This window comes from Knufia obscura (genome assembly GCF_036327395.1).
Source record: "Knufia obscura strain CCFEE 5817 isolate CBS 148926 chromosome Unknown scaffold_19, whole genome shotgun sequence".
Classification (NCBI taxonomy): Eukaryota; Fungi; Ascomycota; class Eurotiomycetes; order Chaetothyriales; family Trichomeriaceae; genus Knufia; species Knufia obscura.
Window position 1 is genome coordinate 220,498 of NW_027042705.1, and position 25,242 is coordinate 245,739.

Sequence of the window (25,242 nt, forward strand, 5' to 3'; positions counted from 1 at the left end):
CTTTTTCTGATTTGTAAACAAATCGTCGATGAAGATGTCATACAGTCAACATGGGGGTACATTGTTGCCGCCAACTCTGCCACCAACAGCAGCGATGCGTCGTTATTAGTCGGCAAGACACTCACTGCACGCCAGCATCAGGGTGACCGAGCATATACGAGTGCTACAGTGCCCAGAAACCGCAATAGCTGCAGTGATGAGTACCCCAGAGCCCCTGCTCACGGCTGTCTCGGACTGTCCCGCCTGTTGGACACGTGACATCTTACTTGCCTCGCACCCTCGCTACGTAGAAGTGACCACGAGCCAACTGGCCATGCTACTGCAACAAAGTCAACACTTGTTAACCCGCAGAAGCGCACCGTTGGGAATCAATCGCAAGTAATATCAATACCAGTCTGCAAAGTCGAGCGCCCAAGCCTTCGCAGCCACTGATTCCATAGACTCAACCCAACAAACCCGGTCTGAATCCGTCCTATCAGCGCGCAACACGCAACAAACAACCACCCACCATGGCCGACAAATCACCTCCATCAGCAGCACCATCCGCAAAACCCACCCCCAAAACACCCACCTACATCTCCTCCTCGGGCCAAACCCTCGACTCCCTCCCTCTCACAGCACGCCTAAACAGAATCGCAGATAACGTGTACAACTTCCTCGGGTTGTACTTCGTCTCACTGCTCAGTTTAGATCCATATGCCGCGGCACAGAATAGTCGGTTTAATACAAGGGGCCCGGGCAGGACAAACACGAATGCGTCTGCAGGGAGTGCGCCGAGGCAAGGAGGTGGACTGTTTGGTGGCGGGAGGTTGGGTGGCGGTGGTAGTGGAGGGTCTGGCGGAGCGGGACCGCGCGGTGGTGGAGGTGGTGGAAGGAGGATGGGGACTGTGGATGATGTTAGGGGGCCGGAATGTGGGAGTTGTGGTTGAGGAGTAGTGTATGAGGTTATGAACAGCACATGAGACACGATGAATGGCAGATGCATTGAAGGACCCGGCAGTGGCAGACATACAGGGAGCATTGTACACGCCAACTTGAGCCATGAGCACGAGGCTGATTGTACAGCAAGGGTATCCTGCGGAGGCCACCATGATCTCGGATAGCAAGGATCTCAGCATTTGGTCAAGCCTTGTTCACCGAGGCAAGCATTAGGACAATGCACTCGCTCGAAGCACTATCAACCCGTAAGGACAGGTCTAAGCATAGGAAAGAAGATTCTATGTCAAGCGCTCGGCTACGCGTTGTTTCTGCGCAGTGTACGATTCTGCCATGGTCGCTTGGTCTCACGATACATTGAATGGCGGGAGCATGCAATCCAAGTCTGAACGAAGCGTGAAATAGAAGTTCATTCTTGGCCTGTTCAATGATGGCCACATCAAAGAATAGTTGATACCTCGCTCCGCTAGTCGTCCTTGACAATTCCGCCGCCAGACCGTACATGCAATAGTCCAGATTATACAACAGTCGCTTCAGGCTTGATATCTCCTGCGATTTCAGCATTCGCAGTCTCAAGTCTTCCAGCCCTTCTCTTCTTCAACACATTTTCAATGAATGCCTCTCCAGCCTTGTACGAGCTCCTCACCAGCGGGCCAGAAGCACAGTACAGAAAGCCCATATCGAGCGCTCTCTGTCTCCACAGCTCAAACACATCAGGTGTGACGTACTCATGCACAGGCATATGTCGCTTCGTTGGCCGCATATACTGTCCGAACGTAACCACATCGACTCCAACCCCTCTCAGCTCCCTCAGCGCATGCCAGAGCTGCTCTTCCGTTTCTCCCAGACCAAGCATGATTGACGTCTTCGTGATCAAGCCCTCCTTTGCCTCCTTTGCAGCCTTGAGTACACTTAAACTCTGCCTAAAGGTCGCCCTCCGATCCCTGACTTGCGGCGTCAGAGCCTCCACAGTCTCGACGTTATGCGCGTAGACATCCAACCCACTCTGCGCCACATGCGATACCATCTCCAGATCCCCAGCATAATCACCCGTCAAACATTCAACCAGTATCGTCGGCGCCTTCTGCTTGATCTTGCGCACCGTCTCTGCGAAATGCCGTGCACCACCATCCGCTAGATCGTCTCGGTCCACGCTCGTCAACACCACATATCCCAATCCCCATCTACTCAGCGCCTCAGCCGTATGCTCGGGCTCATGCGGATCCAACGGCGGCGGCGCCTTACTCGTCTTGACACTGCAGAACCGACAGCCCCGTGTACACGTATCACCCATCAACATAATCGTAGCCGTAGCGGCGGACTTGTCACTTCCACCCCAGCAGTCCGAGATATTTGGACATCTCGCTTCCTCGCAAACAGTATGTAAATTTAGCCCTCTCAGGTCATTCTTTATTTTCTTAAACGAGGAGCTATCAGGTATAGGTGTTTTCAGCCACTCGGGGAGCCGTGTTATTTGTTTCTGCTTGCCTTTTGGGCCAACGAGGGCGGTCTTTAATTGGTAGGCTTCCGAGGGTTTGAGCGGTGGTTCTTTGCCGGAGACGAACTCGTCGAAAGAGGGGCCTGTGTTGAGTTTGTCGCTGAAGGTTGTGGGGCGAACTTGGGGTGTTGAGGTTGGGATTTGGACGTCGTCTGTTGCTGTTGCGAATGGTCGGCGTGACGGAGTACTCTGTATTTGTGGTAAGAAGACTTTGAGGGGAGAAGTCCAAGTATTGCCATGGAGGCAGCGGTAGCGAGGTGCTGCGACGGCCATGATGTTTCGAGGTGGTTGCCGTGGAGGTGAAGGCGAGGTCAGGGTATGAACAAGTGTACCATAGATCTGATGAGAAATGGTGAAAGGCGCACTGTCAGTGGCTCATTTTGCCACTTGGAGATCTTCTCCGGGGTTGGGCCCTGCCGTGAAAAAGCGCTTCGGCGATCACTTTCGGGCTGCCGGTGCCGCAGACCATCTCTCTCTCCTCGACAGCACAATGCCCGTTCAATATCATGCAACTCGTACCTAGGTGTGCTCGTGGTTTACTGGTGTATGCAAGAAACGCGTTTTCCGACACGGAAGCATCACTCAGAACTGCAATCAGATACTACGATACTTCGTACTTCACCTGGTGACGAGTATCACTGCAAACGACGCTTCAGCTGCGTCGCATACCTCTCACTAATATATCTGCTCTTTGCACCTTCCTACTGTTCATGCTTACTTCTGGCGCAAGCACGCTGCACCAGCTTTATAAGAACCCCACGAGATGTTGGATCGTGGAGGAATCTATTGGCCCATCCACCTGTCTTTTTCGTTAAGACACTGCCTCTTTATTTTGCTCGTCGGCACCCCCCCAGATACTCGTTGCTCACAAGGCTAGGCGTTCAAGCTCTCGAGCTTTCGCTGCGTGCCACGCTCGGCCAAACACCTTGAGCAGAGCAACATGCCCCCATGCATTTCTGGCCGCCCTGCCTGGTCGAACAGTAGCTTCTCGGAGCATGAGAGACGCTTGATGGCAGGGATCACTGGCGACGCAGCTCCTTCTAGTTGCAAGCCCGCTAACATTACAGGTCACACCTTCGTTGTCCGCTTCAACATCCCAGGCTACAAGGCAATATGCTCAAGGTACGCTCGTCAAGGCACCGTGTTACCTGCAAGTACAGGTTTAGGCAAAGAGCTCCATGAGAGTATGCTCCACAAGAAGAGCATGAAGACCCAACAAAGACGGCAAAGGAAAAAGAACAAAGTTCACATCCAGGCTGCAGAGACTACCCGACGAAAATCAGAAAAAGGGAAAAAATCAAAATTAAAGAAAGACCCAAAAAGAAGGCATCATAAAACCAAATACGCAAAAGATATCAAAAATAAATATTGCTTGGGTGCTACTACGCTACCCAGCAATAGATGGGAGTCACCCAGCAGAGAGGGAGTAGTGTGACGACAGGACTGGGAGAAGCCTTGACGAGGGCAAACGTGTCATTGCCTCGGATTGTGGTATCCGAAGCAGTCCAGCTCTTGCATGCGTGTCAGAAGGAGCACTGGGGGAACCGAACTTGTATGGGCGTATTGAGCTTCAATACTGTTTTTCATCGAGATTGTCTCGTTATATGCGAGGACTCGAGGGAGGAGGGTCAAGGTCTTGGGCAACCAGACCTCGGGCTGATAAGTCACTTCTAAGCTTTGGTTCGATGCACACATGACAGGAGGCTCAGGCTATCGATATGTAACACAATGACCATATGCAGTCCCCAACGGTCATTTTTGATCCAAATGTTCTGTAGAGTACTATTGCTGTAAATTGGTCTTCATCATTCTTGCCAACCAGGATCCTCGGCCAGCTGAGTCGACCATGCCATTTTTGGCCTCAGCATGAAGATCGCTGGCGTGGGTCGCGGTTTCCTCCTTTTGCGCAAGCCATGCGTACATGCTGCTCGTGGCAACTGGACAAGTTAGAGCCAACGTGAAGTACGACCTGTACAGGAATTACAACGACATCCGCAAACCCCATCCGTGGAGCGTAACAAATTCGGCTGCGACAGGACATGCCAAACTCTGACCGGTGAACCAGTCGCAAAGTTGAAGTCAACTTTCATGGTCGGCACTTCGAGCAATGTCGGATACGGGATGCTAAGATCGCGTAAATCCTTTGGCTTGATATTCTTATTATTCACTGCGGCCTTGACACTTCTCTTCCTTCGCAATTCAGCAAGAGAAGAACACTACCCACCAGCAGCACTCGGGGAGGACGAAGATGGCAACGAGAAAGTGCCAGCGACCGCAAAGTCACATCCCATCCACCAGCTCATTTCAAAGAACGAGGCAGACTTCAAGGCCGTGAGAGCACGGCAGTCCAAGACGTTGGAAGAGGCGGTAGCAGAGTATCGCAGGCGATATGGAATACCTCCACCACCAAACTTCGACAAGTGGTTCAAGTTTGCGAAGAAGAGAGGCGTCGAGCTCATAGACGAATATGATACAATCCACCAGCAGCTGATGCCCTTTTGGGCCCTTGAACCTTCGGTCATCAGGGAAAGGGTGCGGGAGGCAATGGGCTTCGACAATGCTCTAATCTCAGTCCTCATCCGCAATGGCCAGGTCACACTCATGGAAGGCGGAGGAGAGATGTACCAATGGCATAGAGAAGCCACGCCCATAATGCTCAAGAATTTCATTAAATACCTCCCAGATATGGACCTAGCATTCAACATCCACGACGAACCGCGGATCGTAATGCAACACGACGACCTTAGCAGGCACGTCCAGATCGCCCTCGACGAGAACATGCCGCGAGCTCTCGGAAACCCAAAGTTAACAAACTCCTTCTCCCCAAAACCAAAAGACATGAACGAAGGCGACCGCATAAAAGAGTACAAAACAACCCGCTTCAACCGCTACGCCCACCAGTCAACCTGGTACGACAGCCGCACCAGCTGCAACCCCTCCTCCGCAGCCCGCCGCTACCTAAACGACTCCCACGAAGACGACTCCCACCTCTACACCCACAACACCCCACTCGGCTTCCTCGCCAACACAACCGCCTTCAGCGACATCTGCAACAGCCCCTCCCTCCAACACTCCTTCGGCTTCTTCGACCGCCCCAACGCCTTCGACGTAGCCCACGAGCTCTTCCCCATCTTCTCCCAGTCCAAAGTCTCCTCCTTCCAAGACATCCTCTACCCCAGCCCATGGTACTTCATGGGCCGCGTCCGCTACGAACCAGAAGTCGACCCCGACTGGTCCCAGAAGAACGCAACAATGTACTGGCGCGGCAGCACAACCGGCGGCTTCTCCCGCGACGGCGGCTGGCGCAATCAACACCGCCAGAAGTTCGTGCAGAAGACCATGCCAATTGGAAAAGCCTCATACCTCCAGTACGACGCCGAGCAAGATATCTGGGTCGAACAGCAGGACAAAATGGAAGCATTCTCGCACTTCTTCGATGTGAAATTCAGCGGCGTGGGGCAATGTGACCCCGGCGACTGCGATGCCCAAGCCGCGTACTTCGACATCGCGCCCCACGTTAACATGTTCGATGCGTTCCAGTCGAAGTACCTCCTTGATATTGACGGGAATGCGTTCTCGGGGCGGTACTACGCCTGGCTTCTGTCCAAGTCCCTTGTGTACAAGCTTGCCCTCTTCCGCGAATGGCACGATGAGTGGTTGAGGCCGTGGGTGCATTATGTTCCGCTTGGTGTTAAGGGGGATGAGTACGTTGAGGCTGTGCGGTACTTTGATGAGGAGGAGGTGGGGAGGCAGCAGGGCTTACGACTTGCGGAGAGTGGGAGGGAGTGGGCGGGTAAGGCGTTAAGGAATGAGGATTTGGAGGTTTGGTATTTTAGGTTGTTGCTTGAGTATGGGCGGTTGATTGATGATGGGAGGTATGAGATTGGGTTTCAGGTGTAGATGACCCAAAAAGGTGTCTCGTAGCCGGAGCATTTGCAGTGTGAAATTTGTGATGTGGTTGCTGCTTGTCGGGCTCAGCTTAGCCGGAAATGCAGTGGAGCATGGTATTGAAGGTACAGGTGGAAGGAGTATCTGAAGCGTTTCTGTGAATATAGATAAGTACCTATCTATGGACAAATACGATACAACAGGTCAACAGCTCTACATTCTTTACATTTAAATGTACACGCTTTGACATCGGTCTTGGTGGTGCCGGTTGATTCACGCTGCCAGTGGTAGCTTAAGGAGGGTTCAAAGGACCGGCCATACATTAGTCCCCACTCTCGTGTGGGTTAGACGTGAATGGCAGTCCAGAGACTACCTAGTAGAAGGGGTGGTCTAGAAGCGATGGTCTTGTTCAAGGTTGGTACATGTACTCTGGTACGTTCGTGACCACTGACAGCTATGGCTTGCGCATGGTTATGAGCACAACTCCATCAGGAATGGAGAGCGGTGAATTAGATCGGGCATAAAGTATTGCATGCAGAGTCGCTCTCGCAACTTCAAGTTCTAACATCTAGCACTCTTGTCTTTTGTTTGTTTGGGGAATCACTGTCATTATGCTTCGCTCCAAGGCTGCTCGAGCGAAATACACGCATTGCTTGCTTCTGCACTGGTGCATGCATCCTTCGTTTTCAAGTCTGCCACACCGTGTCTATGGGTATTGTCTGTTCCTGCCACCAATCATGATTCTGTGTCCATTTTGTCATCGCGCTGGAATAGTGGACCACCTGTAGCCGGTCCACCCGCTGCGACAGTAGCAAAATACCTTACATCGACATCTGAGTCGTTCTGTAGCTTCTCCAGGTTTGGCATGATGGATGATGAAATGAGTTGTTGACCTTTGGGCGATGGTGTGGATTTCGTGCCAGTTGACTCGGTTTCGGTCAGGGTACCTTTCTCCGGCAGTTTCTTGAGAGTATCGATGATTACGGCATATGACTTGGCGACGTTGAAGCGGATATTGGGGATGGGATCTGCTACGAGTCGGTCCATCATGGGCAGGACAGATTCTTCGATGATATCGAGGCTGACAACAGGTGCAAGTGTCTATCGATGTTAGTGTTGACCACAATTCTTAACTTGGCTGACGAGCTTACCGTTATCGCAAAGCAAGTTGTCATCCTGTAGAGGTAGTTTTGTTGCTGGCTCATGCCAGTGACTTTTGGTATGATCGATTGGCTTGCCCACTCTACGCCGAACACTTCTGTGAGCTTCTTCAGATTCGCGACTGCTGCTTCTCTAATAGAGAATACAGTGTCGCCCAGCCAGCCCATACAGAGGGTGCTCAGCTGCTCGTCGAAAAACTTCACGCCCAGCTGCTTGGCTAGCAGAGGGATGTACTCGATGATGGCCAGTCGGACACGCCATTGCTTGTCCTCTGCGAGCTGAACAATAGCTGGTAGAAGTGACTGCGAAAGGAGATCAATCCCGATGACGTTGTTGACAAGCTCAAGCTTGGAGATGATATGTAGGCGGACATCTGGGAATTCGTCCTTAAGCATCTGCAGGAACATGGGCAGAAGGTGCGCAATCGTCTCATCCTTCCCGAGTATTGGTGCAAGACCAGACAACTGTGTGCCGAGCGCAGATCTGACATGCTGCGAAGGATCTGAGACTAGGTCTTCGATACTTGTCATGATCTGGTCGAGGAGGACTTCTCGCTCGAGGAGACTGCAAAAGCCTGGGATTTGGCTTGCAATAGCAGTCCTGACTTCTGCTTCGCTGTCCTTAAGCATCTTCACAAAAGTCTGGACGAGGTCTCTCGTTACAACTTCTTCGTTGACTGCATTTGCGATCTTCTCGAACTTCTCTGCGACCATGTACCTCACTCTCCAGCTCTTGTCTTCAAACAGATCCCGTAGTGCCTTCAGAAGCACACCATGACTGGGTTGTTGCTCTTTCGGCACGGACTCGCAGATGGCTATCAGGACCTCGACTGTGAGAAGTCGGACACTGTCCTGGTCATCGCTTGCAAGATGCTGGAATAGCGGAAGCATCTCGTCAATCACTAACTGTACAGGCATCTCCTTCACAAACTTAGCAAGGTTATTCGCAGCCTGTCTCCTGACCATGGGCGTCTCATCGTGAACGAGGTGGCCGAACTGTTGTCTCAGGACCTGCTGAGACGCTGGAGAGGCCTTGCTGTATGGTGCTGTATACAGGCCAGTGGCAGATATTTTGGAGGTGAACCAGTCTGCCTTGGACAAGCCCAGGGCGAGCGGAATGAAGTGTTCTTCGACTTGTTGACTAGAGAGTTCGGCGCATATCTTGTTGAGGGACTCGACGGCCTTGTCCCGCACGAGTGGTTCTTCTATCGCAGCGAGGTTTTCAAGAGGTCGTAGGAGGACATGTGCATGCTCTGGTCCGCCAACGTATTCTACAAAGTTTCCAAGCTCTTCCCCAAGGGCGGTCAAGACCTCATCTTCGTCCTCGACCGAATCGTCCAGAAAAGGTATGAGTTCGTCTCTCGTTCGCTCGGGCCCCAATGCAAGGGCGATAGTAGACAATCTGTGTATGGCATTCAGTCGTAACAGAACATCATCGTGCTATAGCTTATATTAGAACAGCTACGCAGCATTGACCGTAACAATACGAACCTTCAACTCGTCGATGAGGACTGCGATAGGGTAGAGCTCGTCGTTCTCGTTCTGACCTTCCATGTTTGCCGTATGAGTCGTGCCTTGAACGGTGCAAATGAGCGACTAGGCACAAGAAAGGAAAGAGGTCACGACTGTTTTGTCTCTGAATAGAAGTCGCACGGATCGAGGTTTCTTAGAGGAGCGAGCTTCGATTATTGTTATGATATGTAAGAGTCTGTGCAATAAAGGTCAGTAACAGTGTGGCGGGTGGTGACTGGTATATTTGTCGCAACAGGCAAACGACCGGTGAACTGTGTCGCTGAGTGTTTCGCAGGGCTGGCGGAAAGTGGTATCACCAGCCTGAGGTATGTTTTGGTGGGCATGTGCTAAGGGCCGAGTCATGGGCACTTACCCAGCTGTATGCGCCGCTGAGAACGTGGTACGGCAGGTGCAGGCGAACAGCGATGATCCTTTGACGTTGTTTTATCTTCTCGGAGACGAATTTGAGACTTCAAAGTTGTAAGGCGTACGTGCTGGTGATATTGCAGTACTCAATCAACCTTGAAAGCCAATTCGTCATTGGGCACAATCGACCACCTGAATTTCATATCTAGCTGAGGCCGTCAGGCACTAACCCCTTCGACGCTGGCCGATGAGTCGAATTCGCGAAACTTTTTGTTGTGCACTGACATGGCCGCTAAGTCAATGAGCAGTGCAGAAGTTATAATAGATCGCTCTTACCGTACAACGTCTGCGCCTGCCTCATTTACTTCTGGGATCCTCCAAATCAGAAAAGTCCCCGCTTGGGCGGCATAGATTAACATGCCTACCATCGCTGTTGACAAGTATGCCCTGTACAAGGCTCTTGGCAAGAACTATACCAAGGATGAATTCGATGAATTGTGCTTCGACTTTGGTATTGAGCTTGATGAGGATAGCGAGGAGGAGCAGAGACCGGTTGTGAATGGTGTGCAGGAGCCGCCACAACTCAAGATCGAAATTCCTGCCAACAGATATGACATGCTATGCTTCGAGGGGATACAACTGATGCTGAACATCTTCTTGCAGAGGGAAAAAGCACCGCAGTATGCATTGAAGGCACCTTCCGAAGTACAGTCTATTACTGTGTCCAAGGACACAGCCAAGATACGGCCATACGTTTCTGGAGCAATTCTGAGGAACATCACCTTCGATGAAGCACGGTATGAGTCCTTTATCGCGCTACAAGACAAGCTGCATCAGAACTTGGCTCGTCAAAGAACTCTCGTCTCCATTGGAACTCACGACTTGGACACGATAAAAGAGCCTTTCACTTATGAAGCCCTACCACCAAAGGATATCAAGTTTATCCCATTAAACCAAACGAAAGAAATGGATGGTGAAGAATTAATGAAGTTCTACGAGAAGGACAGGCATCTTGGTCGATACTTGCATATCATCCGGGACTCCCCAGTGTATCCAGTTATCTACGACGCGAACAGAACTGTATGCTCCCTGCCACCTATCATCAACGGCAACCACTCCAAGATCACCACCAAGACGAAAAATGTCTTCATAGAAGTCACAGCCACAGACAAGACAAAAGTCGAGATCGTGACAAACATGGTCGTCACAATGTTCTCCCAATACACATCAGAGAAATTCACAGTAGAGCCCATCAAGATCATCTCCGACCACAACCACGAAACCCGCCAAGTACCCAACCTCGACCCGCGAGAAACCCAAGCAGAAATCGACTACATAATCTCCTGCACAGGCGTCGACATGTCCGCAGAAACAATATGCGATCTCCTCAAATGCATGTCCTACAACGCCCACCCCTCAAAATCAGATCCCAACCTCATCGACGTGCAAGTCCCCTGCACCCGCGCCGATGTCCTCCACCAAGCGGATATAATGGAAGACGTCTGCATAGCCTACGGGTTCAACAAGCTCCCTCGCGCCTTCCCAAAAGTCAGTAGCACAGTCGCCCAACCCCTAGCCATCAACAAACTCGGCGACATCCTCCGCCAGGAATCCGCAATGGCAGGCTGGGCCGAGGTCCTCCCACTGATCCTCTGCTCGCACGACGAGAACTTCGCCTGGCTCAACCGGAAAGATGACGGCACAACAGCGGTCAAGCTTGCTAACCCAAAGACCCTCGAGTACCAAGTCGTCCGTACCTCTCTACTTCCAGGTCTCCTCAAAACTATCCGCGAGAACAAACACCACTCCGTCCCGATCAAGATCTTCGAGTGCTCAGATGTAGCCTTCAAAGCCCCTGAGCTAGAACGCAAAGCTCGCAATGAGCGCCACTTCGCCGCAGCATGGTACGGCAAGACATCCGGTTTCGAAGTCGTGCACGGCCTGCTCGATCGGCTGATGGCGATGCTCAAGACTGTATTCGTGACGAGGGAAGAAGGGTTGGAAATGAAAGACGCGAAGAACATGCAGTATTGGATTGAGGAGGTCGACGACCCGACGTTCTATGAGGGACATGCAGCGAATGTGATGTTGCAGGTTGGGGGGAAGAGTGCAGTGATTGGGAAGTTCGGGATTCTGCATCCGACTGTGTTGGAGAAGTTTGAGTTGAGGTATCCTGTTAGTACGTTGGAGATCAATGTTGAGGTGTTCTTGTGAGAGAGATGAAGATGGCACGGCAGTAGGGCGGCTTCGGAGGGCGAAGTGGTAGAGCTGGGCCGATGCAGGGCCGTGGAGACGATATGGCTCCATGTTGGTTCTGAGGCCGTGATTGCCAGTGATAGCAAGCGCCAGGAGAATGGTGACATGCCAGTGGCGCCACGATGCATGACTATGCGAAGTATTAGATGATACCACTGGGCAGAACCCCGTAGACGAAAAGCAGGACTATAACATGAACGGTGGAAATGGTATCTCATTCAAGTCTGCTGCTATAAGCATCTGCAGAAATTTTGAAATGCGCCATTGCTTTCAACCTCAATTCATGAATCATGCTTCGACACATACGGTGCCCTTCACGCTCTGAAATCTACATATCCCAATCCTGCTGGACCGGTGGCTGTTGCTCGTACTCCTGCCCGGAATTCTATTCCTGCTGCTGGTACTGCTCCTCACCACCGCCCTCCTGGTTCTCAGCAGCCCGTGCATCCTGAGCGGCTTGCTGAGCAGCCAGAGCCTTAGCACCGTAGTCTTGCGACGATGGCTGGACAACGGGTTGTTCCTCCTTTGGCTCGATGATAGTGACGGAGTCGGGGAGGGATTTTTGTGGACCGGCCTTGCCTTCTGGGTCTGAGCCTCGCATGATCTTGACCTTGATACCGAGGACACCCTGTCGGAGGAGGACATGGCGCGTGGCGTGGTCGATGAACTCCTTGGCTGGTTGACCGGAGTGGATCATGAAGCCGTCCTGTGTATTCCATTAGCAGCCGTGTAATATATCTTGGACCATATCTCTTACAGTGAACTTCATCGACTTAGCACGAGCAGCTCTCAGCTTGCCCGAGACAACGACCTCGCAGCCCTTCGCGCCAGACTCCATGATGAATCGCAGCACACCGTAGCATGCTCTTCGGACGGCCAGACCGTTAAGAAGTTTGTATCTTAGAGACTCGCATTGTGCGACTGCAGAGAGACCTCTGTTCTGGACCTTGGCGGCGTAGAGGGAGACGCTGTTCTCGGGGAACTTGAATCGCTTCTGGATGAGGGATGTGAGTTCTCGGATTCGTCGTCCCTGCTCGCCGAGGACTTCTTGTGTGTGCGTTGCTCGGATGACTGTTTCCCTTGTCAGACTCTTTCTTTGTTCTCTTCTTCCAATGTGCGCATACTGATATCTGTGACGGTTGGTGTGACTCGGACCTCAACACCGGAGTATCCCTCCTCTGCCAGCTCTCGCTATTGCTCTGTCAGAACTGGTAGTCCACCATAAACTTTTCTGCTTCACCAACCTGGAAGAACTCGTTCAACTCGGCATAGAAAACACCGTCGGCGACGAACTTTCTCTTTTTGGAGATTGCGCTCTGTGTGGTGGCCATGTTGACTTTGTATAGGTGATTTCGAGGAGTGCGTGGTCGACCTGATGTCCTCCGATCTACGAAAATGCAATGTGCATCCCGCACCTGCGTTGCCAAGATTTAATCACGTGGTCTGATGCCTTAGGCTTCTTCACTGTTAGCATCCTTCGACACTCCTCTTCGACGAGATCCCAACTTCACGGTATACTCTTCCAAGCTATCAAACCCTTGGTTTATTTAGCTGCTACATGTGTATCGCATGCTGTGCTGATCTCTCAAGCGTTTACTTGATGATTGTGCCTTTTCTGAAGCATAGATTAGCCTCTGGTGTGCTCCTAGGGGGGCCATCTTTTGCAGGGTACTTGTCATGCATGGCACATTTATGAGGCTACGGCCAGACTGCGTACCCCGAAAGCAATCGAGGGCAAGCACTGCTACGAAGGTCCTCGTTCCGCAGTCGTGAACCTTCAGAGATCATCCGGGAGAGATCTCTGGTCCCTGTGAAACTCAAACGTCATCATTTTCCGTACGTATGTCACATCATAGCAGCAACGGAGCTTTGTTGCGGCTCAATTGCTACATACAGCCTCACTGCATCTGCTCTTGGTATTTTCCTGCTCTTGCCTATATCAACATGCTTCGTTTGTTTTCGTCTCGTGCTGCACCATCCATCGCTACTAAATTTGCAAAATCTTCGATCTATATACAACAACGAACATACGCAGCCGCAACCATGACATCCCACTTCAGCAATGAGCAGCTCAACATCAAGAACCTCTTCGATGTGAGCAAGCTCAAATGTGTCGTCACAGGCGGTGGTACCGGTATTGGTCTGATGTGCACGCAAGCACTCGTAGCCAACGGAGCTACAGTCTACATCACTGGCAGACGTGAGGAGAAGCTCGAGAACGTGGTTAACGAGTATTCAACCGGACCAGGCAAGGTCATCGCTATGCCAGCCGACATTACCAAAAAGGACGAATGCCTTAGACTAGCCAAGGAGATCGGCGAGAAGGAGTCGAACGGTATTCACCTTCTGGTCAACAACGCCGGAATCGCACGAGACGACAATACCAAGCTCAGCAACAATCCACCAGACAGCTGGGAAGACGCCGACGCTCTTTCGAAACACATGCTGCAGAGTGACCCTCAGGCGTGGGCCGAAACTTTCGAGACCAATGCGACCAGTCAATTCTTTGTGTCCGCTGCCTTCGTTCCTCTGCTTGCCAAGGCCAACAAGAGTGGCTACGAGCCATTCAAGGGTATCAAGTACACCTCGAGCATCGTTTACATTACCAGTATCTCTGGCTTGATGAAAGGTACTTCTTCGGGACAATTTGCCTATGCCGGCTCGAAAGGTTCTGTGAAGCAGCAAGCTTTCCATGTCGGGAGCCACCTTCAGGGAACGGGCATCCGGGTCAACCAAATTGCTCCGGGAGTCTTCCCTAGCGAGATGACCACCCAGGAGTCCGACGACAAGAACAAGAGCGAACTCAGCTCTAAACTAGGTAACCCGGCCGGTCGAGGCGGTTCGGATGCTGAGATGGCAGCCACACTCCTGTATCTGGCCGGACCAGGCGGTCTGTTCTGCAACGGGGAAGTGATTCATCCTGATGTAAGTCGTGTTGAAGCTGGCTGATCGCTACACATGCTAACAAAATACAGGGAGGAAGCACATTGACAAGTCCAGCGGTGATGTAAAGCCGGAAACATGTATCAAAAGATATTATTAGCAGCTGCTGTAGTAACTACTTCAAGTAGAAAAGCTATCACAATGTCCCATATAACAAATTCGATCAAGCATATGCTGCCCATAACGAGTGCCGTCCTTAAGCGCCGAGTCCTCGAAAAGCTGAACTCCTTATCCGATATTTCAACGCCTGACTGTTCGACGTATACTGCACTAATCCTCGCTGTGTGATTTATAAGTCATTCTTTTATATTCTGCATGACCTGATCTGACAATCCCTCTATCCTCCTAGAGCATACTCCGTCGATGATTCTCCTTCGCCCTTTCATGACCGGAGGTTGCAGTTGAGCCACTGTGGCATACTTGTCCGTGCTCAGAGTATAACGGTGCGCTCTTGATATGCAGCTTCTTTCCCGTCTTCTCATCGAAGAGGTTGAAGCCATAATTGTGTGCATGAGGTGGCGTGTATAGGTGCAAACTGATAGCTAGCTCTGTGTCGGATGCGTTCTCAATTTTGTGGAGCCCAATCTTGTCGCTAATATATGTGACTTGATTCTCACCATACGTCGTCACTTTCAGCCGCTGTGGAGCCTGGCCTGCCTGTTCAGGTTCTGAGTAGAGTGTTTCCTGTAGGTCGCCCTTCAGGACTTTCATGATGCAATGGGCGTTTGCGTGGTCGTGTATCGGGCTTCCTTTGCCGGCGTTCTGCGTTTCGTTAGTATCTCGATGCTTCCCAGCGCAGACAGCTCATACCCAGACCACGACCAAAATGTTGGATTTGCCGTTAGTATTGTCCACAAGATTACGTGTGTAGTTTCGACTGGTGTCACCAAGGGCATATGACGACCAGTCCGCCTCATCTGACTGGTATTGCTCCATGAGGGCGATCAGCTCGTTGTGGTTCACCTCATCGGAATCCAGCCCCGAAGTAGGGCCCAATGCAGCGCCGATTGCCCCAATAAGATCTGTAAAGCCGTCCATTCTGAGTGTGCTGAGTGCAAAGTTGATGCCGGATGCGTGATGCAGAAAAGCAGAGAAGCGGGAGCATGATATCAATGCTGGATTTAGTCTCCGAACCTTTGTCCAGGCGGCGCGCAAAGTTTCCGTGCCGGCGCGAATGGCACGGCGCATACGAGTGCAAACCTGTCTCCGTCTTTCGAGGAACCATCAACGAGGTAGGCTGATGGTGTTGAACCTACCTCCTGGGAAACACCTTGAAGTCAAAACTTACTGTTGTCGCGTCACCCCTCGGTTTGTAGTCTTTTCAGACACGAGAGGGTCTCTTGAGTGGCTTGAGACTCACATCACCGCGGTCTGCGTTCAAATTTTTGCGTTTTTCGAGCTCCATCTTATCAGAACTACTCCAGCAGCAACATCATGTACGGAACAGACAGAGACGAGGTTTAGGAAGAACAGGCCTTTTCTCCTTTATGGCAGCCAGAGCACGCCATTTGCGCTAACGCGAAATCGGGCTAGATCAAGCAACGGGCTTATGGACGGATTTAGGCAGAAAGAATGGCCTGGCTGAACCTACGGTGGCGGTGGGATGACCGCAGCCTTGTGTTTCACGTAATTGGGGTCGTCAGGCTGTAACCATCATGTCACTTTCTTGCATCAACATGATTTTTGGTAGTGCGCGCCACAGCCATTTCTGCGAGTCCTCACCACTTGAACGTCAACTCAAACGTATAAGGACCAAGTGTCAGAACTTCGAGCCACGGCCCTAGGCGCTCTTTCATCCGAGTATTTCCTCTCTTTGAAAGACTTTCATCATGGCGACCACTGTGGATAAGATCAAGGACATCGAGGCCGAAATGGCCAAGACTCAGAAGAATAAAGCCACGAGTTTCCACCTTGGGCAACTGAAAGCCAAGTTGGCGAAGCTGAAAAGGGAGCTTCTGACACCAACGTCCAGTGGTGGTGGTGGTGGTGCGGGTTTCGATGTGGCCCGTACAGGTGCCGCCTCTGTTGGATTCATTGGCTTCCCTTCGGTCGGCAAGAGTACACTGCTGACCAAGCTTACGGGCGTTCATAGTGAAGCTGCCAGCTATGAATTCACGACGCTCACAACAATTCCAGGTCAAATTACTTACAGGGGCGCGGCTATCCAAATGCTGGATTTACCGGGTATTATTCAGGGTGCGAAGGATGGCAAGGGTCGAGGTCGACAAGTCATTGCGGTGGCAAAAAGTTGTCAGTTGATATTCATCGTCTTGGACGTGAACAAGCCCTTGACAGATAAACGGGTCATTGAGAATGAACTTGAAGGCTTCGGCATCCGCATTAACAAGCAGCCTCCGAACATCAAAGTTAACAAGAAAGACAAGGGAGGCCTGAATATTACGAGCACTGTTCCCTTGACACATATTGACCACGACGAGATAAAGGCAGTCATGCACGAGTACCGCATCCTGTCAGCTGATATCGCCATCCGGTGCGATGCCACGATTGACGACCTGATCGATGTTATAGAAGCAAAAAGCAGGAGCTACATCCCCGTCATCTATGCACTAAACAAGATTGATGCTATCTCGATAGAGGAGTTAGACCTGCTTCATCGAATCCCGAATGCCTGCCCGATTAGTTCAGAGCATGGCTGGAATATTGATGAGCTTCTGGAACAGATGTGGGAGAAGTTGCAGCTGAAGAGGGTCTACACGAAGCCCAAGGGCAGGCAACCTGATTATGATGCGCCTGTCGTGCTGAAGAGGGGTCGCGACACGGTCGAAGACTTTGTAAGGTTATGAACTCCCCTTTCGTTCAGCATGTAACTAACCCTGCCAAGTGCAACAGTATCCATAAAAGCATCCTCGAACAATTCAAGCACGCCGCTGTCTGGGGACGATCGGTGAAGCATCAGGGTCAGCTCTGCGGTCTGAGCCACCAGCTGGAGGACGAGGATATCAGTAAGTTGCTCTGCTTTCGTGCGTTGCTCAAAGTCGATTGCTGACCACGATGTTCTGCAGTCACCATAATCAAAAAGTGACCAGTCAGGCCTAACCTCCCACATCTGATAACTTATCAGGCATGGGGCAGCCCGGAGAGTCTCGGCCACTCATGCCTATGTGCCTCGATGAGGCTTGGTGCCTTCGCTTTGAGGGTAGCGTGCATCCGCCCGAGCTACTAAGGATCCATGCGACTCCTCAAAAGATCTGCAGCGAACGCCAATTTGCGAGAATGCAAGCCGTTGTTCGACGCGACACTTCCGAAATGTAGGAACATGGAGGCCGCCAGCGATACATCACCTATGAGCATGCAGCCGTTGGGCGTCGCTTGTAGCCTCATTGACATTTCTATGGCAGAAATGCTGGGAGCAAGCAAAAAGTCAGAAAATACCTTGCGGCAAACGTGGTTGCAAGCATTATTTTCGACAAAGTTTTCGCCTCAACAGCGTGGCTTTTGGCTCACGTTTGAAGGCCTTGGGAACGGAGTCCACGAGGTACTTGCATAAAACCAATTTAATCTCCGAATGATTGGTCGAGTATCGAGTTTGACCATCCATTTCTTGCTCAGAAACGGACTTTTCTTCTTATCCGTTACCTGGAGTTAGGAAATCACTGCGGCACAACCGACCTAGCTTCAATCTGACCTCCGGCATTCTCTAAACACAAATAATGCTCGAGCTAGCCCAGGAGCGACGGAGGAACGCGGAGGAACGCGCTCGTACTGTAGCGCCTTCGACGGTCTCCGCGCTGAAGATCGAGTTTGGCGAAAACCCGCAGTTCGTCCGCAAGCGACTTGCTTGGTGCCGTAAGCTCAAGCCTCGTTGAAGCCTGGCGCAATTAAATGATGTGTCTCTGGCGACTTCCGACGGCAAAGATCATTAAAAGCTTACAGCCTTCGAGGTCGTCGTTGCTACTCGTCGAGATTCGCCAGTGCAAGGCCATAGCCACTCGAAACAGCTAACCACTGCTGACAAAGCATCGAACAGTGCAGTTTCGCTATCATTATTACTGCTCACCAGAGACTCTCCAACGTATGCCTGTTGTTTTTGGAGTTCCACTCCACTCAACAGCCCTATCTTGCCGCCCGTAGGAGCCAACCATGTCCCAAAGGCTTCTCTAACCTCCCCTGTTGGTCAACGCGATAGAGCCACATTTTCTTGTCGCAAGGCCTCTTCATGTTACACAGCATCTTTCGCCCATGGTGCGCATTCGCTGGGTTTCTGCTACAGCCATCATGACCTTCGCACTATCCAAATACACCAGCTCACGCGGTCTGGTCTCTGTCATGAAATGTATCGTTACGAAGAGCCAGCATTACCGTAACATACACCAGCGGTCGGCTCGTACCTGCGGCCGGATATCGTCATCGGAGCTTGCTCCATGCCGATCGATGGTTTAGGATTTAGCCTCTCTAACTATCGTTAACTTGAGCGCCAATCTTACTGTATGAACAAACCAGTGGAATCCTGGGGTGAATCAGGTGGCTGCGACATCGATGGCTTACAATGGCGACTCTCACCATTGATGTTGCGTCCCACGAGTCAACGTTCAGAAGTCCGAAATATCCTTGATGCAGACGTTTCATTTGATGCCGCAGAGATTTTTCAGTGACTTTCGACTTCAAATAGCCGAATTTCTTCACGTGGGAAAGCAGCTCTCGGAATATTAGTTCCCACTTCGAGGACAGAAACGTGTTGGGTTTATCTCCGTTAATTCTCCTGAGCAGCCCAGTCTACTTCGGGTTCCTACAGCTGTGATCTTATACTCGAAGTCTTCCACCTTGATGCCTCAGATCTTCGATATCATCTCCGACAGCAACGTGCATCGTCCCTGGAATCGAGCTCCTTTAGTGCTAGCTCCGTGGCTTGGGACTGGACTTTTAGGGCAGTGGGCCTCTCTGCAAGCTAAGACACAAACGACCAGGCCCCTAGACGGTGCCTAACCGCACTTATCGAACCCAGCACCCACGACCCGTCCCTCGCTGCTCGAGCTTAGCGCCTCAAAAGTCAAAGATACCGCCCACCACGGTCATATTACCATCGTGCATCACGCACTGCAATACTGTCCCACCTTTTATCTGCGACCTAAGCCGAATTTCCTGCAGGTTGTGCATGCAGCTCAAGCGTTCCAGTCCACAAGCTATCAAACTCATATGCACACCGTCCATCGCTTCGTCCTCCCACCTTCTTGTTGACTTGAGCTCATTGTGTCGCTGACACAAAACCTGTCGGCGCATGAACATCCCCATCGTACAACACAGCTTGGAAGAGACACCAATCTGTCCGTCGTGGAAGTGGTTTGGGCCTACCGGGTACGTGCAGCTGACACTGCCGTATCTTGGTTTACACAACGGCCGTCAAGAACTAGCGTCGATCACGAGGCACAACAGCTGTCGTGATCAATGCAGCTCTTGATAGCCATGCCACCGGGTCACCACGAATCTCATGGCTCGAGCTATAGCAACGATTCATGGATAGGACTCGGTGCATACGCACCATCTGGGCAGCAACATGGCAACCAAGGACACAATGACTATCAGGGCTACGACTACACCTCGTCAGCACCTGTGCCCATGGAGCCAAGCTATCCAATGTCCAGGCCTCCACCATATGCGACACCACATCACAATCAGATGCCACCGCCCCTGGTGATGCCACAGCAGCACATATGGCCAAGCATGTTGGCTACTGCGAGCAATTATCAACAGCCTATTCTACCAGCTGTGTCAGTCCAGACGCCTCTGTCAGCTACGAGCGTTGGATCCGACGTGACACCAACAAGTGCAAAGACCAACAGTTCTCGACGCAAGCTAACCGACGAGGAGAGAAGGCAGATGTGTTTGGAAGCAGAGAACAACCCAACGATGAAGCAGACTCAAATCGGTGCAAAGTTTAATGTAGAGCGAAGGTATATATAGTGCAGAATATGAGGAGCTCAGCTGACACAAAGTAGCACTGTTTCCAAGATACTACGTCAAAAGGACAAGTACATGAAGCCACAGGTCAAGGAAGACGTGACTAGTCCAGGCAAGAAGATGAAGGTCAAGTTGCCTGACGTCGAAAAGACTCTTGCCAATTGGGCTCGTAATCAGCAGAAGAAGGGCCAGCCTACCACCACCGATGAACTTCGGAAGCAAGTTGTGATGTTCACATCTGGCAGGAACGACCAGCAGACTTTCACAAGCACCGAATGGCTGGAACAGTTCCAACGAAAGTACTTGTCTGGCAACTCCAGATCTGGAAGCCGTGAAGACACTGCAGAAACAAGTACCTCGCATTCAGAAACAATGAACAATTCGCCCATATCCTCCAATGGATTGGTTTCTCCTCCTATGTCGGCAATTGAAGATTCTGGCCAAAGCCGCAGATTTACCAGAGCCGAGGACGTTTTCGACTTCGATGCTGTCGAGTACGAACACTCGCCATCCCTGCCTCATGGCTTCTCGCCTGATGCACACACTGGCGCCGAGCTCATGATGAGCCCAATTTCTCCAGAGATGAACAGAGACTACGTTTCTTCGCATTTCAAGGAAGAAACACCAACGGAAGCGAACTTCCCCCGGCAACGCAGTATGACACTGCCTTACCTAGCTGCCGGCACGAACTCTCGACCTACATCTTCTGCAACGAGCATACCACCCTTGCCTGTTCGCTCTTTGACAACGATCAGCGAGCACAAGCAAGGTTCGATAGACCCGAGGCAGACGATGAAACGGCACAAATCAGTCCCAGACATTCATGAGGCTGAAGTTGTGAGATACTCTACTATGCAGCCTCCACCACTTCCAAGATCAGCGGACATGTCGCCACTCAGCATACCCAGTTCTCCTTCTCATCAAGACGAGACACTAATGGCACTAGACAAGATAAAGCGGCTTCTAGAGCAGCGGCCAGACGTTGCAGAGCCAGACGACTATGTCATGATCGGAAAGCTAATGGAGAAGCTTAAATTGTTGAGGACGAGAAGCCCAACAGGAACGCCTTTCTTGCCTGGCGGCATGCATGCGATCGACAGCCCGAGGCTCTCGAAAAAAAGAACTGTGATCGAGATGTCAATGTGACAGAAAGTCTCCATCTGTTTGCGGTTGTTCTTAAGCAAACGCGCTCCATTGCCATTTCGGCGCCTTCTATACACATATACGTTCCAACCGGCAATGTCTGCCGTTCCCGCTCCCGGGACGCAGGCCTCAACCACCACTCCTTCGTCCTGGGAGCCGCCTAAGGGACAAATTCTTTGCTTTTACTTTTGCATGCGAGCATTGGTTTCATGTCTCTCCTTTGACATTGAAGAAAGGGAGACACTCATTTCCCAAGGACGACACTCAATTCCCAAGGGCATATCAGTACGCAGAGCGCGTAACGAGAGACGGATGAACGGTTGGATGACGAGACCACGACCTGCATTGCATGAAAACGAGCGCGAGCTCCTTCTCCCACTGTCGTGTATGTACTCATTTCATTTCAGCGTTGCAACTTCTACTTCTTCTACGAGGCCTGAATCTGAGCTAGGGGCATAAGATTTCACCGTGTGCAGGCAAGGAGCGTTCTCCACGGAACAGCTTCTTGCACTATTTGTGGCAGGAGGGAAACATGATATACACATACCCGGCTCCAGTGGCTACTTATTCATTTATCTACATAGTCGAACGGGCTTATCAGTGCCCGAGAGAGGGACTCGACAGAACGGATCATTTATGTCAGTACGAAACGAGTTTCGTTGGTTAGGAATGTCAGACAGTATTTGATACGCGTTAAGCTGCTTTGACGAGACGTCTTACGTTCTGACGGCAATCGATAAAAGCTTCGATTCTACATCCATATGGTTCTTTCTTTGACTCTGATGTCAAGTCAGCAGAGTTTGGAAAGGCAACGAGCCGTGCCTTCCTCGCCTCGAACTCTCTTTGTCTCTTCGCCCCTTCCCGCCCGCTGGCCCTTCCCGATCACAAGTTACAAGTGGAGACCATGATCCAAACTTGGTCACAAGGTCGTCCGAGAACTGAGCGGAAAGTCAAATGTCATATCCACACCTGGCGTGCACATGACTACTTTACTTGGAACAAATACTAGCCAATGAGCCTAGAATAGCCCGAATCGGGCCTCGATCATTGATTGGCGGCTGGTTCATAGCAGAATCCTTCATACACAGCGCTATTGATGCGCACACGCACAAGTCTATAACTGTAAGTGGCCACAATCCTGCTAGTACAAGTGGACATCAGGCCTTGATTCGACATAAAACTGAACAGAACGGCCCGCCGCTTTGACGCCAAGTACTAGTGAGCAAGAGCAGTGGTACTCAGCCAAAACCCTTCTGCTTCGACTGGAAGCTCAGTCTATGTTGAAATTGCTTGAAGTTACATCGAGACTCAGCGTTCGGCGCGCATATCCCCGACCAGAAACTGCCCTTATCGTCGACGCAACCAGCTCACTTCCACAAATTAGTCGCCCCTATGTGAAGAAGTCACCTGGCTACTCATTCGGCCACAAGATCCACAATGGAGGCTGCGATGAGCGGGCACAAAGGACATCAATAGTCCTTGTGGTGGGCCCTCAGTAACCAGCAGAGTACTGTATCTAGCACATTGAACACAGGTCTTAGAAGCGAGAGCAAACCAGAACATAAGCGATGGTGATACAACGCCATCAGCCTCAGCCTGATATCGGAGATGAGATCATGAAGTCGGCCAAGCGACGTTCGCTCATCCCTTCGGAACCGTTTTCTGTCATTGCCGCTGCCGTTGCCACGAGACTGTCAGTGTCAATGTGAACGGTACACCGATGTCATAATCAGGTTTTGTGTCACCTACCATATTGGAACCGCCAAATGGACGGTCCGATGTCGAAGGTAGGCAAGTGCATTGGAGCCCAACGCATGAGCGAAGAAATTTGATTTCCAGTGGTTACTGGATGGTAGGAGCGATGACATATTGCTCTTACAAGCTTGAGTGCAAAATTGATGCAAGATGTCGCTCGGTAGCTATCGAGAGATGCAGGGGCGGACTGACGGTACCCAACTATCACGTACTTTGTACTGATAGAGGAACTATGTGCCGAAGATCGTCTGTGGGCGACAGCTTGACTGCACGGGGAACCAGCCATCGACAGGGCTCAGCCATGCAAGAAGGAATGGACCAATGAGCTCTGTGCAACTACGACGAGGCTCGTTCGTGTTGATTGAGGCATAGCTTTCAAAGATATGATTATCCTTCTTTACCACCCTTGTCGCTGCTGTCGCCGTCGCCGGACATGCTCACGTCCTCCCACTCGACGCCACGCTCAGCAAGCAGGTCGCTTATGGGCTGCTCTTCAAGCTCTGGTATTAGTCTCACCAGAATCAACTCTACGATAGCATATACCAGATGCTTGTTCAGATATACATCGTCCAGGGGCTCAAGTATGTTCTCCACGACATCATTGATGATCGCTTGTTCATCATCTGTAGCAAAGTACTTGTGTGCTCCGTATGCTGGGATGAGTGCTCGTATAGACCCTGCCGCCCTGCGCTTAATTGCCCATCTTTCTTCAGCTGAAGGCGGAGGCGGTGCAGGAGGTCCCATACTGTTATTTGGGAACAAGGATATCCGTAAATTGCGGAGTATCGTGGGCAGCAGAGACGGAGGAAGGATATGCGTCTCAATAGCATGATATAGGAACCTGCATGATTGTTCTGGTCAGCGTGAATCTATACGAGCAAAACAGCGCGATGAAGAATTGCATATGCATGGTCAGTGACGACGAAGCGTGGTATCTTGCGCCACGACGACGTGAGTGGTTCGCGAACTGAGCGTTCCATGCAAGCCCTGACGACCAGCAGCATCGCATGGTAGTTCCACAGAAGACGACTAATTCGAAACGTGCAGCGCAGCACCTTGGGCATCAAACGTGAAAACATCTCCTTGAAGTGGTAATTGCACCGTGGTTGTCCTTCTAGATTTGGTCGACAGGAGATGTTCGCCTGCTGTATGTCGAGAAGAACGGTCTCCTCACCAGCGGTTTTCGGTATAGCGTAGAAGAGCACCGACGGACGAGATTGAGGGAAAATCGCACCACGATGCAAGCCCAGGGAGATGTGGAGGGACTTTGTTGCTGGGACGAGTAGCGAGCTGCCTCCAAGCGCCACCACTTTGGAGATTCTAGGCGAGTCGGGCGACTGCAAGCGAGACTTGCCTGCTCGATCCAGACTTGTCGCGTCCTTGAGTTTGCGTTGAACACATTATCGCCATTCTGACTCAGTTCACGTCAGAAGTGTCTCAATAATATTGGTAGCGAACCATGCAGATGCCTTGGTCATGCACTTGTTGTGGCAGGAACCTGTTTGTGCAGTCACGTTTTAACGGGCCAGCCATCCGCATCAGGCTTTCGCCGATCCCGCGTTCAGATGAAATTGCCAGATAGCATCCAATGGAAGGTCGACAATGACAATAATCAAGGAAAGCCAGCGACGCGCATTTTCTGATTGGCTGCCGATGAGTATATGGAAGAGCAATAGCAGTGCGCCGCCATGAAACATTTCGCTAGACCTGTGGAGCGCCTTGGGGTTTTGAGATACGATGGACAATGATATGGATGATCCTTCTGTGGGTCCAGGTGGTATTTGGCGAATTGCAGTATGTGAGGAGTATCGGTAGCAACAGTGAGGGACGGAAGGAATCGAGGGCGGGGCCGGCCCAGGATTGCGACAT

General features: G+C 51.3%; 11 protein-coding genes across 11 annotated transcripts; 6 read left to right on the forward strand and 5 right to left on the reverse strand.

Moving 5' to 3' along the window:
- Positions 1–509: 509 nt before the first annotated feature.
- PMZ80_010661 (uncharacterized protein) lies at positions 510–929 on the forward strand (the record flags this gene model as incomplete). Its single annotated transcript, XM_064879049.1, has 1 exon — positions 510–929. The coding sequence occupies one exon, from the start codon at positions 510–512 to the stop codon at positions 927–929; it is 420 nt and encodes a 139-aa protein (XP_064725210.1).
- A 524-nt stretch (positions 930–1,453) lies between these two features.
- Positions 1,454–2,707, reverse strand: PMZ80_010662 (uncharacterized protein; the record flags this gene model as incomplete). Its single annotated transcript, XM_064879050.1, has 1 exon — positions 1,454–2,707. The coding sequence occupies one exon, from the start codon at positions 2,705–2,707 to the stop codon at positions 1,454–1,456; it is 1,254 nt and encodes a 417-aa protein (XP_064725211.1).
- A 1,815-nt stretch (positions 2,708–4,522) lies between these two features.
- On the forward strand, positions 4,523–6,334 carry PMZ80_010663 (uncharacterized protein; the record flags this gene model as incomplete). The annotated part of the gene is made up of 1 exon (XM_064879051.1): positions 4,523–6,334. One exon carries the CDS (start codon positions 4,523–4,525, stop codon positions 6,332–6,334), a length of 1,812 nt encoding a protein of 603 aa, XP_064725212.1.
- A 723-nt stretch (positions 6,335–7,057) lies between these two features.
- Positions 7,058–9,036, reverse strand: TPD3 (protein phosphatase 2A structural subunit; the record flags this gene model as incomplete). The annotated part of the gene is made up of 3 exons (XM_064879052.1): positions 7,058–7,423; positions 7,474–8,922; positions 8,974–9,036. The coding sequence occupies 3 exons, from the start codon at positions 9,034–9,036 to the stop codon at positions 7,058–7,060; spliced, it is 1,878 nt and encodes a 625-aa protein (XP_064725213.1).
- Positions 9,037–9,777: 741 nt separating this feature from the next.
- FRS1 (phenylalanine--tRNA ligase subunit beta) lies at positions 9,778–11,574 on the forward strand (the record flags this gene model as incomplete). Its single annotated transcript, XM_064879053.1, has 1 exon — positions 9,778–11,574. The coding sequence occupies one exon, from the start codon at positions 9,778–9,780 to the stop codon at positions 11,572–11,574; it is 1,797 nt and encodes a 598-aa protein (XP_064725214.1).
- Positions 11,575–12,001: 427 nt separating this feature from the next.
- RPS3 (40S ribosomal protein S3) lies at positions 12,002–12,947 on the reverse strand (the record flags this gene model as incomplete). The annotated part of the gene is made up of 4 exons (XM_064879054.1): positions 12,002–12,322; positions 12,374–12,687; positions 12,741–12,807; positions 12,861–12,947. The coding sequence occupies 4 exons, from the start codon at positions 12,945–12,947 to the stop codon at positions 12,002–12,004; spliced, it is 789 nt and encodes a 262-aa protein (XP_064725215.1).
- Positions 12,948–13,659: 712 nt separating this feature from the next.
- On the forward strand, positions 13,660–14,627 carry PMZ80_010667 (uncharacterized protein; the record flags this gene model as incomplete). The annotated part of the gene is made up of 2 exons (XM_064879055.1): positions 13,660–14,541; positions 14,592–14,627. The coding sequence occupies 2 exons, from the start codon at positions 13,660–13,662 to the stop codon at positions 14,625–14,627; spliced, it is 918 nt and encodes a 305-aa protein (XP_064725216.1).
- Positions 14,628–14,904: 277 nt separating this feature from the next.
- PMZ80_010668 (uncharacterized protein) lies at positions 14,905–15,597 on the reverse strand (the record flags this gene model as incomplete). The annotated part of the gene is made up of 2 exons (XM_064879056.1): positions 14,905–15,321; positions 15,370–15,597. The coding sequence occupies 2 exons, from the start codon at positions 15,595–15,597 to the stop codon at positions 14,905–14,907; spliced, it is 645 nt and encodes a 214-aa protein (XP_064725217.1).
- Positions 15,598–16,388: 791 nt separating this feature from the next.
- Positions 16,389–17,602, forward strand: RBG1 (GTP-binding protein rbg1; the record flags this gene model as incomplete). The annotated part of the gene is made up of 3 exons (XM_064879057.1): positions 16,389–17,351; positions 17,402–17,522; positions 17,583–17,602. 3 exons carry the CDS (start codon positions 16,389–16,391, stop codon positions 17,600–17,602), a joined length of 1,104 nt encoding a protein of 367 aa, XP_064725218.1.
- A 2,378-nt stretch (positions 17,603–19,980) lies between these two features.
- On the forward strand, positions 19,981–21,621 carry PMZ80_010670 (uncharacterized protein; the record flags this gene model as incomplete). The annotated part of the gene is made up of 2 exons (XM_064879058.1): positions 19,981–20,468; positions 20,514–21,621. The coding sequence occupies 2 exons, from the start codon at positions 19,981–19,983 to the stop codon at positions 21,619–21,621; spliced, it is 1,596 nt and encodes a 531-aa protein (XP_064725219.1).
- Positions 21,622–23,760: 2,139 nt separating this feature from the next.
- PMZ80_010671 (uncharacterized protein) lies at positions 23,761–24,220 on the reverse strand (the record flags this gene model as incomplete). The annotated part of the gene is made up of 2 exons (XM_064879059.1): positions 23,761–24,192; positions 24,215–24,220. The coding sequence occupies 2 exons, from the start codon at positions 24,218–24,220 to the stop codon at positions 23,761–23,763; spliced, it is 438 nt and encodes a 145-aa protein (XP_064725220.1).
- Positions 24,221–25,242: the final 1,022 nt, after the last annotated feature.